Raw genomic sequence first — 18,131 nt, forward strand, 5'->3', positions numbered from 1 at the left:
GCTTTAGAAAATGGCCTCGTGATTTCTATCTTTAGTCTTTTTTTTAATTGACAGGGAGGTGGCGTGAGGTGCTTCATTAAAGGTCGGCTTTGAGAGTAGCTTTCACTCAACTTTGGTTTTTAGATGAGAGCATTCGGATATGCAGTTACTCAGTAAAAGTTTGTTTTTTGTTGTAACGTATGGGTGTTAAGTTATTTATTAAGTGGACATCAAGTTGTTTATTACACTGTGGCTTTTATTACATGGCTGTTGAAGATTTTGTGCATCCCTTTCATAAGCCTTCATGGAGCACTTGCTTAGGCAGGGGCTCGGGCAGGATGCCCCAGGAGCAGACGGCACAGTGAGAGCCAGTGAGCTTCGGCGGGGTGCGGACTTCACCCCTGTCATCCCGGACCAGCTTCCCCGGGGTTTGGACCCCGCCCATCGCTGGAGGGCTCTGCCCCTCGCGGGCCTGGGGGGAGCGGGCTCGGGCCCAAGGACGTCAGAGGCCAGCCACCGTCTCCCCGGCTCAGGGAGGGCGGCCAGCTGGATGCTGCCGCGCCGGGTTCTGGGTCTGGAGCCAGGGTCACATGGAAGCGTTCACTTGAGATCTCACTCCCCTGGTGGTGACATCAGTGCTGTGTCTAGTGGGGATCCAGTGAGGCGGCAGTGCATGCATGCACGTGTGGGGAGGAGGCCGGTGCTCTGGGTGGGTGGCCGGAGTGGCGTCGCCCCGCAGGCTGACTTCTCCGGGTGAGTCACTGGCCCTGCCTGAGGCTCCATCAGCAGCCACAGTGAGAACATGGGCCGGGAAGGTCAGCAGAGGCCTTGTTAGGACCTTTGAACTGAGCCTTGAAGAAATAGAGTTTGGGAGTTCCTGCTGTGTCTCAGCAGGGTTAGAATCCATGAGGATACACTTCAGTTCCTGGCCTTGCTCAGTGGACTAAGGATCCGCCATGGGCATGAGCTGTGGTGTAGGGTACATACGTGGCTTGGATCTGGCATTGCCATGGCTGTGGTGTAGACCTGCACCTGAAGCTCTCATTTGACCCCTAACCTGGGAACTTGGATATGCCTCAGGTGCAACAGTTAAAAAACAAAAAAAGAGTTGGCCAGACTTGCCTGGGGCTATTGCAAGGACTCCTGAGATGGGGGTGGTTTGTCTCGGGTCTCATGGGTGTTAGACGGGGGGGGGGGGGGGGGGGGGGGGGTCTGCCCTGAGAGCTAACATGATGAGCTCGTGTTCGGGAAGATGGGGCTGGAGGGACGAGGGCCTGCAGTGGAGACCAGGGTTGGAAGCGAGCGTGGAGATGGCAGCGGGCTACTCCGCAACGCCGCTCCCGTCTGCATCCTGCGCTCGGAGCTCAGTCGGCACCGCGCCGCCCTCGGGCATCAGCTCGTTTAGGTCTATGAAATGGTTTCTGCAATTCTTCCCATTTGCAGAGGGGAAACTGAGGCCTAGAGGGTTTGGGTGACTTGGCCAGGCCCACCTCTCCGTTCTGACCTGCCTCCCGACATACAGATGGGGCCTTAACCACGGAGGGGCCAGGCAGCAGGTCGAGGCAGCTGCTGTGTGCAGATGCCACACCCGCGAGTCACCAGGGGCCTGTGCCCGCTCTCACGTTACCTGCACCTGGCACACAGTAGTTGCTCAAGAAGTACTGTACCATCAGTGGTAGTATTACTGTCGCATGCCAGCCTGTGGCAAATGCTTGACATGTATTCACTGACCTGACCCCCGGGGCTCTTGTTAGGCCCATGTTAGAGATGAGAGAGCAGAGCCCCAGGACCGGGAACTTGCTCAAGGTTGTGGGGCTCAGAAGAGCTGGAGCGAGGATTCTGATGTAAGTACTTTGGCTCCAGAATCAGGTCCCTGAACTCTTTACTGCCTTTCATGAAAGAGTGAATGATTAGTCAAAACGGGTTTATATGAGCTATAAAAATGTACTTCATAATGCATTTCAAGGTAAATAGTTAATAAAAATAAATTACTTCAGTAATGAGGTAATATTTTTCTCTTGTTAGGCAATGACAGTTAAATGATTAAGACAAATTTCTGGGGGAAAATATATATATATTTTAATATAGGCTGAGATTCCTGGAAAATTTGTTCCCGTAGCATCGCAAATAATCTACTGGTCCATAAATGAGTCCTGGTTTTTCAAGCTAGTAAATCTGTCTGATGAATGTTCCAAACAGCACATTATACATCCCTGTCATTAGCCGCGTAAGATAGACCTACTCTCATGGAAGGAATTATAACAATAAGCAGATGTGAAATTTCATCATAATTTATTTGTTGGTCTCAAAGCTCAGTTGGGTGCCTCAGAACTAAGTAATCCTGGGACTTGGAAATACGGTTGAACTGGAATCGTTTTCAGACCAGGATTCAGTCCTTTAGAACCTTCGCCTAGTGCTGAACAAACGTTCTTGGCCTTTTCTTTCTAACTGAGTACTTGGTCTGAAAAATGAGACTGCATGAGACCATAAACTCACATAGTGCCAGGCTTATGTTTTAAACTAAGGTATGGACCAGTTACAAATATTGGGAAATCGTCTGCTGACAAGGGAAAAGGCCAGTATCGTGGAGTTAAATGAATCGGAATTCTTTCCAGAAAGAGGCAGAAAGACTAAAATGGTTCAAAACCAAATTTGCCTAATAATTAAAGTTCCTTTTTTTTTAATAATCTTATCTCATCTGACTTTATTTTTTTTAATTAAAATTTTTCCCCATTATAGTTGGTTTAGTGTTCTGTCAGTTTTCTACTGTACATCAGGGTGACTCAGTCACACAAACACGTGTGCCTTTTTCTCACATCATCCTCCATCCTGCTCCATCACAAGTGAGTAGATAAGAGTTCCCAGTGCTATACAGCAGGATCTCATTGCTTATCCATTCCAAAGGCAATAGTTTGCATCTATTAACCCCAAATTCCCAGTCCATCCCATTCTCTCCCCCTACCCCCTTGGCAACCACAGGTCTACTCTCCAAGTCCATGACTTTCTTTTCTGTGGAAAAGTTCATTTGTGCCTTATATTAGATGCCAGACATAAGTGATATCATATGGTATTTGGCTTTCTTTTTCTGACTTCACTTAATATAAGGGTCTCTAGTTCCATCCATGTTGCTGCAGATGGCATTATTTTGTTCTTTTTTATGGCTGAGCAGTATTCCATTGTATATATACACCACATCTTCCTAATCCATTCATCTATTGATGGATAGTTAGGTTGTTTCCACGTCTTGGCTCTTGTGAATAGTGCTGCGATGAATATGTGGGTGCATGTGTCTTTTTCAAGGAAAGTTTTGTCCGGATATATGCCCAAGAGTGGGACTGCTGGGTCCTATGGAGTTGTATATACAGTTTTCTAAGGTACTTCCATACGCAATAATAATTCAAGTTCTTTATGGTATTTAAGATACTAATCTGTGTTGATCCATGTTCAGATGTTGGGTTTTTCGTTTGTGCTGTGTTTCTAGATATACATTTTTAATGGTTTCTCCCTCCATGTCGAGAATCATGGGCATATCCATTCACAAAGAAGCATGTTGAGAATGCTCAGTCATGGGGTCAAACCCCTTTCCCACCCGAAGATGATGAGTGTGTGTAAGAGCCAAGTGATCAGTTAGTGTGGGCTTTGAATTTGTTGGTTCTTAATATTATTAGTGGCTTTAAAAGTGAGTATGTTTTGATGAGAAATGTTGAAGTGCTGCCTGAAGGTGCACTAGGCTCCCTGATGTCAAAGTGCACATTAGGGTACCAGTAGGTGCCAGTGATGGAAATAAAGGTAGATTTTGGTTCAGTGAGACAAATAGTGTTATCATAAGATGTCTAAATTCCTGTGATCAAGTTTTTCCTTTTTCTGTCATTTACCCACATTTGATTATTTGTGTTTTTAGGCCCTTTATGCTTGCCTGTTAAGGTATGATCTCATTTTTGGGGTAGAATTTTGCCTTCTGCTTTTGAGTGGAATAGTAGCATGGTTTGGTGCATAGGGATCATTCTGACAACAGGCAGTGTTACCTGCAGGAGTGCCTTTACTGTAGCTTCTATTCCAAAGGGCTCAGTTGATAGAACATACTCTTAATTTTTCCTGGGTTTTCCATTTGAAAACTCTTTCTTATTCATCCATCCAATTACACGTGAAAAAACTCTTTGCATCTAAAAGTGCTGTCAGCTGCGAACGTGGCCCCTTCAAGCAGGTCTAAGACTCGTGTGGATAGAACAGCCTGGTAGGTAGAGAATATAAATTATTACAGTCCCAAGTGGTAAGGACTGGGATAAAATCATTTGATGGAAAATTTTATTGTGACCTTTTAAGTTCTTTTTATCTACAAAGTGTTAATACATATGAGTATGCGTTAAGCCTGGATCTGTGTGAGCAGTCACGCACAGAGTATATATATATACACACATGCAAACGTATCCATATACACACACACGTACAAAACGAGAATGAAAAAGTCTTGGTCCTTTTTTTTTTTTTTTTTTTTGCCCCTTTTGAAGATTAGTAGACAGAAGTTTGAAAATTTATAGGTAAAATGGCTTAGGCTTAATCAAGAGTTAATTGAGACCAGGTTTCTGAGCATGAAGGGAGGACCTATTTTATGTTTTTGAGACAAAGGTATCCATACATCTTTGGAGATAGTTATCAATACAGCACCATAGTTTTTGAAATGTGTCTTTGGAGATACGGCCATTTTTGTGTTCACCAGTTGAAGCGAATATGAAATCCAGGCATATGATTTGGTAAACAGAGGTAATGGAGAAAGGAAAGATTGTATCCCACTAGTCATCCAGAGAGCCTGTTTTAGTCTAGAGCTTAACCCCTTCTTTGTGCTGACTGACCTTTGCCTGCAGCTGTTTTGTTGTTGTGACAGAAGGTATCTGTAAGCCTCTCTCTGCGTTTCTGCCAGGAAAGTGCCCTCCCAGCCTTTCTGCTGAGGTCACCTGTCTGTGTAATATTTGCTGACCTCACTTGTGTAGTTCCTATAACTTGGAAGGGGGTTCTCGTTTGGATGCCCCCCCCGCAACCAGGGATTGAACTCACACCACTCCAGGAACCAGAGCCAAAGTAGTTAAAATGCCAGATCCTTAACCCACTGAGCCACCAGGAACTCCTTGTACTTATTTTTGCTCCTTTTTTTTTTTTTGTCTTTTTTTAGGGCCGCACCTGTGACATAATGGAGGATTTTTAAAAGCATATATGTAGTAATTTCATCATTCTGACACAAATATTTTAATTTTTCTGGCTTCTTTCCAGTCTCTGTTTATCTATGTATTTGTTTTATTTTTTTATTTTATGTATTTATTTATTTGTTTTTTATCTTTTTGCCTTTTAGGGCCGCACTCCTGGTTCCTAGGCTAGGGGTCCAGTTGGAGCTGTAGCCACCGGCCTACGCCACAGGCACAGCCTCACAGCATCCAAGCCATGTCTGCAACCTACACCACAGCCATGCCAGGTCCTTAACCCACTGAGCAAGGGATTGAACCCACATCCTCATGGGTCCTAGTCAGGTTTGCTAACCAGTGAGCCATGACGGGAAGTCCTGAATTTATTCTACATGGTCGCTATCATGTCTGTTTGTCTGTTTAACATAAATTCTCGTTATCATAATGTCTTCGTTGTAATTTCAGTTGCTACATAATAGCTCATTTGCTACTTATAAAACTTTTTTTTTTTAAGGTATTGACATGTTTCTTTTCTAGCTTGTTCGTATTACCATGCTCCTATAATTATTAGAAAGATTTATGCAGATATTAATGTTATTTTCTTATTATTTTTGCCCTTATATAATCCCTCAAGAGTATGGATGTGATACAGACGTATATATATGCATAGAGAATATAGCGATACGTATGTGTTTATATATATATATGTATGGATGGAGAGTACAAGCAGTTTTTAAAAAGACAATACAGTGAAAATTGCTGCATTATTCAGAATAAACAATAAGAAAGCCCAGAATTATACTGGATAGTTGCTAATTCAGCTTTTTAGGGTTTGCCTTTTCTCCCTAACAGGGCGCATTGTTAGTATGATTTTATTTTTAATGACTGTTTTTACATTTCTCATTTGTACGTGGAAGTAAGAAAAACTACATGGGGCTTATTTGATATTCCAGAGATTTATGTTAAAAACCATTCTTTTCCTCTTAAATAATAAACCTCTGTGAACCTCAAGCTGGGTATGGAATCTGTATTAGTGCAGTAATAGTTTAAATAGTTAAGCATTTATTCTTACAGTCCTGTTTGTGATAGTTACCGGGATGTGGGTAGCATAAGGCATAGAACATATCGAAGTTTGCTGTGGGGCGGGAATTCGGACATAACAGACGTCGGATTTGTGGCTTGTCACACGTTGAAATACACTGAACAGCGCTCGACTTCACAGCTCACATTTAGAGCTTTAAAAAGAGCGAGTCTCTTTCTCCGTGTGTGTATGCATGGTGATGTAACCATGGTTGTGTCTATTTCTGAATCATAGTTCCTCCTGTGTTTGTAAATTTTGAAATTCCGTCATTATGCTTTTACTGTTGTTGCCCGAATCCCTCAGGATTCTATTTGTAGTATTTGGACCCAGAGTTCTGCATTATGATGGTGTTTTAGTATTTTTAGAGCACTCTAAGATTTTCTCTCTGCATGAGGTGAATTGGCTGTGACATCCTCTTGGTGAGGGTTTTAGTTTCCACCTGCCGTCTTTATGCCTCTGAGTGTTCCCTGACGCCCCCTCTTCCCTTGCAGTCACCTTTGCAAATCTGCCGATGCCAGGTCAGCTCTGAGTGTCACTGGAGACCCTTCTTGGAGGCCTTCAGCACTGTTTGGAGCCTGGGCGGTGGAGAAACCCCTCATTTCTAGTAGCTACTGAAGAGAAAGAAAAAGAATAGCATGAGAAATAAATCAGATCTTTAAAAATACCTGCTTTTAATGTGAGTCTCTTTTTTTTGCTGTTGTTAGAGATTGTGGTCATAGTGTTTATTTATTTTTCTGCTGTGGCAACTGTTTCTTCAGGAATTGCCCAGAGTTCTCCTCCTCCACCAGCTGGCCCAGCAGGAAGGCGCGTGGACCATTCTGCCGCTGTTACCGCAGTACGTTTAACCCAGATGTGGGCATGGTGGGCATCTCTGCCTGACGCTCGTAGGCACCCTGATTTCTTACTGAGAGGGCGTTTTCACCCCGAGTCAGGACGCAAAGTCAGATTGGACTCTCTTTGTTGTGATTACTACCTTAATCAGATTTCCTGGTGATGGATTCTTAATCATGAATAGCTTTTGTTTTTGTATTTTGTATTTTTGTTTTTTTGCTTTTTAGGGCCATCCCCGAGGTGTATGAAAGTTCCCAGGCTAGGGGTTGAATTGGAGCTGGAGCTGCCAGCCTGCACCACAGCCACAGCAACACCAGATCCGAGCCGCATCTGCAACTGACACCACAGCTCACAGTAATGCCGGATCCTTCACCCACTGCGCAAAGCCAGGGATTGAACCCGCATCTTCATAGATACTGGGTGGTTTGTTTCTGCTGAGCCACAATGGGAATGAATCCAGCCTTTATTTTTAAATATGTTTGTTTTTCACAAGATAATAACGTCAGTAGAGTTGATACTTTATTCTCTTCGGAATTGGGCTTTCTCATGGAAAGAATTAACTTGAAGAACTCCAGCTGTTTTCATAAACCATATGTATTTGGCTTTCCTATAAGCTGAAACTATACCTGGAAGAAAAACATGGGGGCAGAAAAATCCAGATTTCTTGCCATTTGAATGTCCTTCATCCATTTCCTGCTTATCAGTTTTAAGCTTTATTATAAAGTCACTTTATAGAAGTGATTGCTATAACCTATTTCTTTTTGTCAGCTTTTCTGTGACGTATAGCAGAAATTCGTCATGGATTTTCTTCTGTGACGAAGAGACAAGAATACAAATGCCACAGCTCTTGGAAACACTCAGAAGCTATGACCCATCAAAGGTGAATACAGTTTCAATACGAGTCTTTTTCTTTTGGAGAAAATGCTTAAAAGAAGTTAAATTTTGATACAGAGATTTTTCAGCTTAATAAAAACAATTTAAAATTAAGAATGAAATAGTTGAATATCTGGAAGCAATATTAAATAATTCTCTTTGAGATTTGGAGCTTTCAGATGGATGGAAGTTATAATGAGTTATTTTAAAATAAAATCTGGGAGGAGTTCCTGTTGTGGCTCAGTGGAATCGAATCTGACTAGTAACCATGAGGATGCAGGTTCGATCCCTGGCCTCACTCAGTAGGTTAAGGACCCAGCACTTCTGTGAGCTGTGGTGTCGGTTGCAGGCGTGGCTTGGATCTGCATTGCTGTGGCTTCGGCGTAGGCCAGCAGCTACAGCTCCGATTCGACCCCTAGCCTGGGAACCTCCATATGCTGTGGGTGCAGCCCTAAAAAGACAAAAAAAAAAAAAAAAGTAAAATATAATGTTTATTGTGTTAGCAATTTTAGAGAAATAAACTATAGTCTAGAATTAAGAAATAAGCTTAAATTAATTCTTTTGATCAACAATGACCATATATTATTTTAGATAGGAAGTGGGTTTTTTTTGTGTTTTTTTTTTTTTTTTTTTTTTTTTTTTTTTTATGGCTGCACCTGTGACATATGGAAGTTCCCTGGCCACGGGTGGAATCGGAGCTGCAGCTGCCTGCCTGTGCCACAGCCACAGCAGCACCACATACGAGCTGCATCTGCGACCTACACTGCAGCTTGAGGCAACTTGGGATCCTTAACCCACTGAGCAGTGCCAGGGATTGAAGCCTCATCCTTGGGGACACTATGTCAGGTTCTTAACCTGCTGAACCACAATGGGAACTCCTAGGAAATGTTTTTTGAGTACCAGCTGTGCATCAAGCACTGTGATAGCAGCGGCTAGGACAGATAGGCAAGGCTCCTCAGTGCCCAGATGGTGCAGAGTAGCAGGGAGGGGATGGACCAGTAAAGATGCAGTTACAGTTAAAGGTGAGACATCTGTTATCAGGGAAGCACCCACCGAGGGCTGTTAGAAGAGCGTAACATAGCAGGGCCGCGCACCTAATCTGGGCGGCTCATGACGGCCCTGTAGCAAGCAGGTAACAGGAGAGAATGCGCTGAGTAGAGGGAACAGTATTTGAGAAGGTCTGGACGTGGGCCTGGATGTCATTTTGTGTGAGAAGTTCATTGCTACTTGCATCTTTTTTTTTTTTTTTTTTTTTTTTTTTTTTTTTTTTTGTCTTTTTGCCTTTTCTAGGGCCGCTCCCACGGCATATGGAGGTTCCCAGGCTATGGGTCCAATCGGAGCTGTAGCTGCCAGCCTACGCCAGAGCCACAGCAACGCGGGATCCGAGCTGCGTCTGCAGCCTACACCACAGCTGACAGCAACGCTGGATCCTTAACCGACTGAGCAAGGGCAGGGATCGAACCCGCAGCCTCATGGTTCCTAGTCGGATTCGTTAACCACTGCGTCACTACGGGAACTCCAGCTACTTGCATCTTTTTAAATTTTGTGCAGATATGAGCTGCAGTGGCCCTTGTTTACCCCCAAGTTCTTAGCACTGGGCAGTGTTTAGCACACAGTAGGTGGTCAGTGAATATGCGTGAATGACTGAATAACTCTGATGTCAGCTGTCCTGCTGGGCTCCATTCAGTGTCTCTGGAGGTTTGTCAAGAGTAACTCAGGCTGTTCAGTTTCTGGGAGAAGCCCAGGTTACACCGGATCTCTTGATGGAATTCTTTCAACTCCGACTGAGCAGAACCCGGCCCTTTCTGGTGTCACTGGACACCGGCCCAGCCCCTATTCTGATGGCCTCTCTAGAAGTGGGTCAGGTTTGATGAGGGCGTGGAAAAGGAACAGTGGCTTTGGGTGCCTCTGTGCCTGTGGATGCTGCTGCTCCACGCTGGGCAGCAGAGATCGTTCGGTTGGTTTCTCAAATGCTGGCATGTTCGTTACTGTAATAAAACTGCTGGTTTTGATGTTTTTTAAAAGCTGGAAGGACCTATCATGATGTGTCTTCTTGCTTTTGATTTCTGGGAAAGCACAGATGTAACTGAAAGAGAAGGTTATTAGGTTAAAAAAATAATTCCTTTGGAGGAGAGAAGAATTACGAACGTGTCTCGGTCTTTTCCGATGATGCTGGGCAGCATCTGTGTACTTTGTGCCATGTTTTATGTAAGATGTTTGTTAGGCTTTTATGTTTTCCTTCGACTTGAGAAAAACTGCCAAATCTTTTCTAGGATGTAGGAGTTTTAGTCTTTTCACCTAGTGTTCGTTTCACCTGGAGGTTATTTTTCCATTAGCCAAAGCTCTAATTCTGTACAGAAGATGGTGAGTCACTGTACTTTCTAATGAAAATTGGAATGATAAATTTAAAAGTTCAAGGCAAGTTCATGAAAAGCAAGTACAGAATAGCAGAAGTAAAGTAAGATGTTTTCTTCTTTTGTGAGCTCTGCTGTTTGAAGAAAAAACTGGGGTGCTTTATTTCTTTTGAAACTAGCAGTAGGGAATAAAAATGACATTGTGCTGAAGTTAGTACAAACCAGTGTGGTTTTTTCCCTGACCATATGAAATTTTAGAAAAATATGCGACAAACCGAGCTTTGATATTGACACAAATAAACTATATTAAAATAGTAATTAAAATAGTAATTATACAGTGTGTTAGAGTACCAGTTATTTTGATTCTGACATTGTTTCCCTTAAAAATCTTTCTATCCTTACTCATGCAAATTTATGCCTTTATACAACATTTTAAATGAAAAACTTTAACCTTTATTAAACTAATGAATCTTTGTTAAATTGCCTTTCTGGGTGATAAAGTTTTATATTTTCTTGAAGTCTCTTTTTTTCTCCACCATATGCTCTTAATATGTGTGCATTTGCTGAAGTTTCTTGAATTTTTTATTTTTAATAGAGGTGAAACATGAGTGCTGGCATTGAATAATTCTAAGATACTAATAGAACATTGAATTACTCTTTCATAGTTTGTCTTGATTATAATTATCTTTATTAAGAAGCCATTAAGAAAATCATTAAGAAAGATGGAGGAATGCCTTTTCTCAGAATTGGGATCATTTTCTCTCTTAGTTTACGGTGTAACCCCTGACGAAAACATTGAAGACCCATCTTACATATCAGATAATAGCAAAACACTGCTGTTAGTTGTTAAAACATAAAAACATGTTCTGCATAAATTTATATTTGGAGTGAGAAAAAGCAGTGAGATGAGTGAGAAAGTGAAGTACACTGAAGTGTTTCCTTTCTGTAAACACACTGTGTTTCCATGGTGTATTAAGTGTGGTCTTTTTCATTTGATGTTAATGTTTATTTAACGGTTGATGTTCCTATAATGGTTAATGTTTAGTAGTTTGATTTTTTTAAGATGTTGAGTTTTCATCTCAGCTGAGGCTCCTTGCTTCATGGTCGCTTCTCTTGCTCGGTGATGACGTAATACAGCCGCAAAGTATCAAGAAGAAAGACTGTGCAACCGTGAGCCCAGACGCAGTGACGTGACTGGCTGTCACGTCTGTTCATTTATGACTTGCTGCTGAATTGACCCAAACTAAGACTCTGGGAGGAATGTGGGACACACCACAGCCACAAGCCGAAAGAGGGCTCTTAGGAGATTGTACTGTATCCTTCCTGCTTTTATTTTCTGATGAGGAAGAGGGAGTGAGGTGGTGATGGTTGGATAAGAGAGAAAATATACAAAACTTCTGAAATCAGGGCATTTGATTTAAATTATATGCTGATATTTCTTTAATAGTTGCCTTTGAGAGCTCTTCTGGGCTTCCTGCATCATTTAACACAAAACTCGGAGCACCTGTGACATGTTAGGTGTCCTGGGGAAACAGCAGGGGGCACAATGGAGCAGCATCCCTGCTTACAAGGAGGGGAGATAGGCAGTATAACAATGTGAAATAATGTGTCAGATGGTATAAATGCTGTGGAGAAAAAGAGCAGAAGAGGGATGAAGGATAGACGGGGGGTGGGCTGGGTATTCAGACGGTATTCTAGACAGGGTATTCAGGAAACCCCTCCCAGATCAGGTCCCATTGGAGCCGCACACAGAAGAGCGGGGGGACTGAGCACATGCTCCCCACACCCGTGTCAAACAGCTGACTTGCCTCATAGGAGCCTCAAACTCAGCGTGTTCAAAACTGAACTCCAGGTGGCCCTTGTACCCTCTTCCATCTTCAGTCTCCCTCATCTCAGAAACGGCATCACCATCTGTCCAGTTGCTCATATCACAAAAACCTGGGGCTGCTGATTGATTCTTCGTTCCCCATTCAGTCAAGTCTCCCTCCAGAATGCATCCCTCATCCATCTTCTCTGCACATTGACTACCGCTCTGGTCCAGGCTTCCAGCATCTCTTTCCTTGACCATGATTAGAGCATCCTGGTAGCTCTCTTGGTTTCCACTCTTGCCCTCCTAATAATCCAACATCTCTGTAATTCACATCATCTCGCTGACCTGCTTAGAAAGCTCCTGTGGTTTTCCATCTAAGATAGTTTCACTTGGTGTAGCACTCCAGCTCTGCAGTAATTTTCTAACACTGTAAAGATGCCCCATCCTTTAACTTCTCTTGTTTTTGTTGAAAAGTTACCTGTATGTCTTATTTTTGCTCCTTTGAAAGAACTATGTATACCCCTTCCCCAAAACCACTTTTAAGATTTTCTCTATTTTTGATTTTTCAACGAATTTATGCCTATGTATGGTTACTTTGTATTTGTCTTTTTTTTTTTTTTTGGCCGTACCTGTGGCATGTGGAAGTTCTTGGGCCAGGGATTGAACCTGTGCCACAGCAGCAAGCTGGACCACTGCAGTGACAATGCCGAATCCTTAATCTGCTGCACCACAAGGGAACTCCCTCTTTGTATTTGTCTCGATTAGAGTTTATAGAGCTTTTTGAATCTATGGCTTGATGACTTTTGTCAATTTTTTTTTCTTTAGGGCCATACCCATAGCATACGGAGCTTCCTGAGCCAGGGATTGAATTCAAGCCACAGTTGCAAGCTGTGCTACAGCCTTGTCAATGCCTGATCCTTGAATCCACTGTGCCAGGCTGAGAATTAGAGCCCAGCTTCCACAGTGACCTGAGCTGCTGCAGTTAGATTTTTAACCCACTGCCCCATGGTGGGAACTCCCTTTTGTCAGTTTTTGAGAAGATTGCAAGCTTGTATTTCCTCAAATATTGATTGATTTCTATTGCTTCTCTTTGTGTTCTCTGTTATTTTTGAATATCATGAATTTTAGAACTTTCACTGTATCCTATATTGCTCTTAAGCCCTTTTCTGCATGTTCATCTTTGTTTTCTTTCTTGTGCATCAATATGGATATTTTTACTGACTTAGCTTCCAGGTCTCTAATTCTCTCTTCTATTCCGTCTAATATCCTTGTATTTCCTAACTTCAGTTATTGCATTATTCACCTTTAGAGTTTCCATTTGACTTGTTTATAGATTTTAGTTCTTTGGTAAAAATCTTCATCTTTTCATCGACTTTCTTAAACATGCTAATTATAGTTATGTGTTTTTTGTTTTGTTTTGTCTTTTTGCCTTTTCTGGGGCTGCTCCAATGGCATATGGAGGTTCCCAGGCTAGGGGTCGAATCAGAGCTGTAGCCACCAGCCTATCCCAGAGCCACAGCAATGCAGGATCTGAGCCGCGTCTACAACCTACACCACAGCTCACGGCAACGCCGGATCCTTAACCCACTGAGCACGGGCAGGGATTGAACCCACAACCTCATGGTTCCTAGTCGGATTCGTTAACCACTGAGCCACGACGGGAACTCCTATAGCTATGTTTTAAATTGCAAAATCTGATTTATCTGTGAATCTCTATTTCTCATTTTTCTGTCTTTTGGCCTGGTCTTGTTTCTTGGCTTGCCTGATAACTTTTCACTAAATGTCAGGTATTTTATATGAAAAATTAAAGAGGCTGTGGATGATATCTCTTCACACAGGAGAGTTTAATATTCTCTTCTGGGTTGTAGACCTTGTTTGGGCAGGTCTATTTATAGACCACCCTTGCTTCCAGCCCTCTTTCCCCTGGCAGACCCTGCACTCCAGCCCTGGGCTCCCAGCACTACTGCTGAAGTCTCTGCTCAGATTTTAGCCCCTCCACTGCTGGTTTCTCCTTGGCTCTTGGTTTTTCCCGTGGTTTTTGTGCAGCCTAGGAGTTGAAGGGAAACTGCAGGCAGAATGTTGCAGGCTTATGTCTCTGGGATCCCTGTACATCTCTCCCCTCTTGGCAGCCTCCAGCGCCAGCCTCTGCCTCTGCAGTACAGCCGGACTGCAGGAGTCCCCAGCTGGGCGCTCTGTTGTGTGCTGTCCTCTACTCTGGGAACCACAATTCCTTGAGGGTGACAGGAAGGGACTGTGGGATTCCCAGGGGGGGCTCCCCTTCCCTCTGGGATGTTAGCCTCCACCTCCTGTTTGTCTTCGTTGTTTTCTGATGCCCTGAGTCATTTGCTCTAAGAATTTCCCGTTTTTTATACTTGCTCTCGGGAGAGCAGGGCTGACCCAGGCTGTTTGGTTGTGACGTCTGAGCTCGGGGTGATCTCCTGCCGTGCTCTTTGGTACTGGGTGTCCCATCCCCAGGATGTTCCGGCCACGCTGGACTTGGTTTTTCACTGCATGTATCAAGACTTTTTCCATCTCATGGACTTTGTATCCACTTCCCCATCCGCTCTTGCTCAGATTTGTGCTTAGCTGGCTGCTTGATGTTGTTCCGTCTCAGTTCACCTGTTCCCTTGTAAGAGGTTTCCGTCTCTTTCTGGGGGGTTCCCCTTGCTCTCTGTTACCTGTATCCTGGCACACTGCACTCATATTCTGAACTTACCGTATTTCCCTGCTTACTCCCCATCTCCCCACTGTTGTGTAAGCTATGTTCCCACCTGGTGTAGGATAAAGTTCAGTGTTAATTGTTAACAAATAATAATAAATGAATAAATGGATGAATAAATGAATAAAATAGGCTCTGATTCTGGAAGGAATTTTCCAAATTCTTCTTTGCAAACTCAGTGGGATATAAAGGAACACTTTTTTTTTACATTAATAGTATTTGATATGAAATAGTCTGTAAAATACCCCTTTGATATACTAATAGCAGAATGATGACTCACATTTGGTTCCTCCTGTTGATCTGATCTTAAAAGTACTTCCTTCATAGACAAAGATTATGCTGTATTAACATACGAGTATTAGACTTTTGTTAAAATTCTCTAAAAATATGTAGTGGAATTTCTGTCATGGCTCAGTGGTGAATGAACCTGACTAGTATCCATGACGACGTGGGTTTGATCCCTGGCTTCTCTTGGTGGGTTAAGGATCTCGCGTTGCTGTGAGCCGTGGTGTAGGTCATAGACGCAGCTCGGGTCCTGTGTTGCTGTGGCTGTGGTGTAGGCCAGAGGCTACAGCTCTGATTCGACCCCTAGGTTGGGAACTTCCGTATGCCGTGGGCATGGGCCAAAAAAGACAAAAGACAAAAAAAATTCTTTAAAAATACATAATTTGTTCTTATTCTCCATCACCCAGAATATTTAACTAAAACTAATGATACTAATTTGTTTTTGGTCTTGCATGAAATGGCTTTTTAAAATGTTTTCCTATCTTTATTTGACAGGAGTGGTTTTTAGGAAAAGCATTACATGATGAAGAATCTACAATAATTCACCATTATGCCTTTTCCGAAAATCCTACAGTTTTTAAATATCCAGACTTTGCTGCTGGCTGGGCCCTTAGTATGCCACTTGTAAACAAGTAAGAGCTGCTTAGACTTTCTTGTCATCTCATTCTTTTATTTTGCCAAGTCTTTAAAAAAATTATTGTATCGAAGTGTAGTTGATGCACAGTGTGTAATTGCCGAGTCTTACAGTCGATGGATCTGCGTGAGCTTTTCGGCAGAGGCGGTGGTGGGGGTGGAGGAGACCTGCTCAGGAGCCGGACACCTGAGGCTCCGTCCCTTACTCGTCCCCTCACTGGTCAGCTGCTCTGTCCCTCCTCTTACTCACCTGCAAAAATAAGGCGACTGACAAGAGTGTGAGATGAATGCCCGAGGGTGCTCTGAGGGTCCCACACCCAGAGGTGTGATCATTGTTGTTCACGGACCTGGACCTCGGGAGCTCTAGGCGTGGCGTCGTCAGTGCGAAGATGAACGGGCGGCACGCCTGGGGCTGGGGCCGTGGCCAGCTCTGTGCGTGGGCATCTGTACGCACCGCGGAATCGTGGAGCAGCTGCCAGAGGCACTGTACACGGTCATAGCTGGAAGTCTGTGCGATCATCACACTCAGGCCTTTTTAATTGTAAAAGGAAGATAAATTGTCGTTCGGGAGAAATAAGGTTGTTGACAGCCCTTTCTTCCTCTGAGTAATTCACGCTGTTACGTTTTTTTGTTCTTCAGGGAGTGGAAAGTGGATAACACAGTTGTAGTTTTTATATCTGCATATTTTTTAACTTACTGTTATTTCTTACAGTAAGTGTCCTGTGTCTCTAAGGTCTGGAGTCCTGAAAAGCTTTTTGGCCCCTTGTAGATACATAAGGTAGCAGACACCCTGTTACTGTGGTTGTCCAGTACTTCTTGTCTACTCCCTTGGCTTTCGAAAGTTCCTTACAGTTTCATATTCTCCTTCCCAATGTAGAATCCAGAAGGTGATGATGAAAACCACAAAACCCCCTGTTGTCTTGCCCTTCTAGCTGTCAGGGAACAGCTCTGTGATGCCGGAGCCATCAGACAGATGCACTGTGGGAAATTCTTTCCGGGCTGAGTTATATGGGGAAGGAGACAATGCATGTGGATCTGTTTGGCTGAGGAGGTTGTGACAGAGGAGGGTCACTTGGGGGGCTGGTGGCTAAGACAGAGGCTTCCTGATGGTGGCAGAGGCCACAGCTCCTGGACCATCCATTTCTGAATCTGGGAAATTGTTCTTGGGATCTCAGTCTAGAGTCTTTATTATTGAGCCTTTCTAGTAATTTTGTGAACCATCTAATACGCTTCGTGCTTAAATTGGCCTGAGTGGTTCTCTTACCACCCAGTAAGACCCTTGACCCTTGGACCCCGTCCTGGGCTGCCAGCAAGGAGACCCTCTTCCAGCCTGTACCTGTGCCTCGGGGACCTGCCCATGCTCCCTGCTCCTTCCTGGGGAGGACGGGGGGAGGGGAAGCGAGAAGAGGCCACGCCCCCCCCATCATCCTCTCTGCAGGCAGGAGGGGAGCATGTTTGGTCTCAGCAGCCCAGGGTCCTGTTTATTCTCAAAGTGATCAAGCTGGGTTTGCTGCCCCTTGAAGACAGGGAGCCCCCACTGTGTCCAGCAGCCTCGTGTGTGTGTGTGTGTGTGTGTGTGTGTGTGTGTGTGTGTGTGTGTGTCGGGTCCCCTCCCTCGTTAGCCTGGGTGCTTCAGAACCCACACGGTGCCACTGGGTGAGGTGCTGCCCCCGGGTGCTCGGTGCTTCAGGATCCTCCCCTGGTGGAGGCAGCACCCCTCCGGTCATCCTCCCTCTTGACTGTGCCTCACAGCCTGGAATTGTAACCATGGGCCTGACTTCTCTATGGGAGGCGTCTGTGTGACTGTGGTGCGTCTAACGTGGGGACTACACGTGCCTTCTAAGTTAGTGTGTCCCCCGATCCCTGGAGAACCAGGCACATCCCGGAGCGAGGAACGGGTGTGGCCGTGGCCTGTCCGGGAGGTCCCGTGTGCAGACAGAGCTGGGGTCCCTCCTGCTCCGCGCCTCTCTTCCTCCGGGAGGCAGGTCCTGGCGGGCTGTCACCTTCCCGGAGGCCTCTCCCTGCCGACCTCAGCTCTTACCCAGTGAGGCGCAGGAAGTGGCTGCATCCGTGCTCCCGATCAGCTTCCTTTTTTAACCAGGAGGGTGGGCGCGCTGCCCGCTGGCGTCAAAGCAGGACCTCCTCCAGGGACCCCCGCGCGTCTGTGACTTCTGGCCCCACTGCTCACAGGGCGTGGCGGTGATCAGAGTCCCCGCAGGCGCTCTTGGCTCTGGCTCGGGCTCATCTCCAGCCACCTCGTGCTGGCCTTGCCTGACGTGCTTGCCTGACGTGCTGTGGGGGCCTTTGTGACGTTGGACTGCAGCTTCTGCACCAGCCAAGATGCTGGTGTCTTGAAGGGGGCGTATCTGTCACGGGTGAACTGGCCTTTGGC

The 18,131-nt window shown here is 44.6% G+C and overlaps 1 protein-coding gene across 2 annotated transcripts in view; it reads left to right on the forward strand.

Moving 5' to 3' along the window:
* Window positions 1-18,131, forward strand: part of B3GLCT (beta 3-glucosyltransferase) — a 114,893-nt gene that overhangs the window by 42,826 nt on the left and 53,936 nt on the right. For both annotated transcript variants that reach the window (XM_021065554.1, XM_021065553.1), the window contains exons 5-7: window positions 6,993-7,069; window positions 7,834-7,945; window positions 15,602-15,738. In XM_021065554.1, coding sequence (XP_020921213.1) covers window positions 6,993-7,069; window positions 7,834-7,945; window positions 15,602-15,738 — 326 coding nt within the window. The remainder of the gene's footprint in view (window positions 1-6,992; window positions 7,070-7,833; window positions 7,946-15,601; window positions 15,739-18,131) is intronic.

The sequence above is a fragment of the Sus scrofa genome, chromosome 11 (assembly GCF_000003025.6).
Source record: "Sus scrofa isolate TJ Tabasco breed Duroc chromosome 11, Sscrofa11.1, whole genome shotgun sequence".
Classification (NCBI taxonomy): Eukaryota; Metazoa; Chordata; class Mammalia; order Artiodactyla; family Suidae; genus Sus; species Sus scrofa.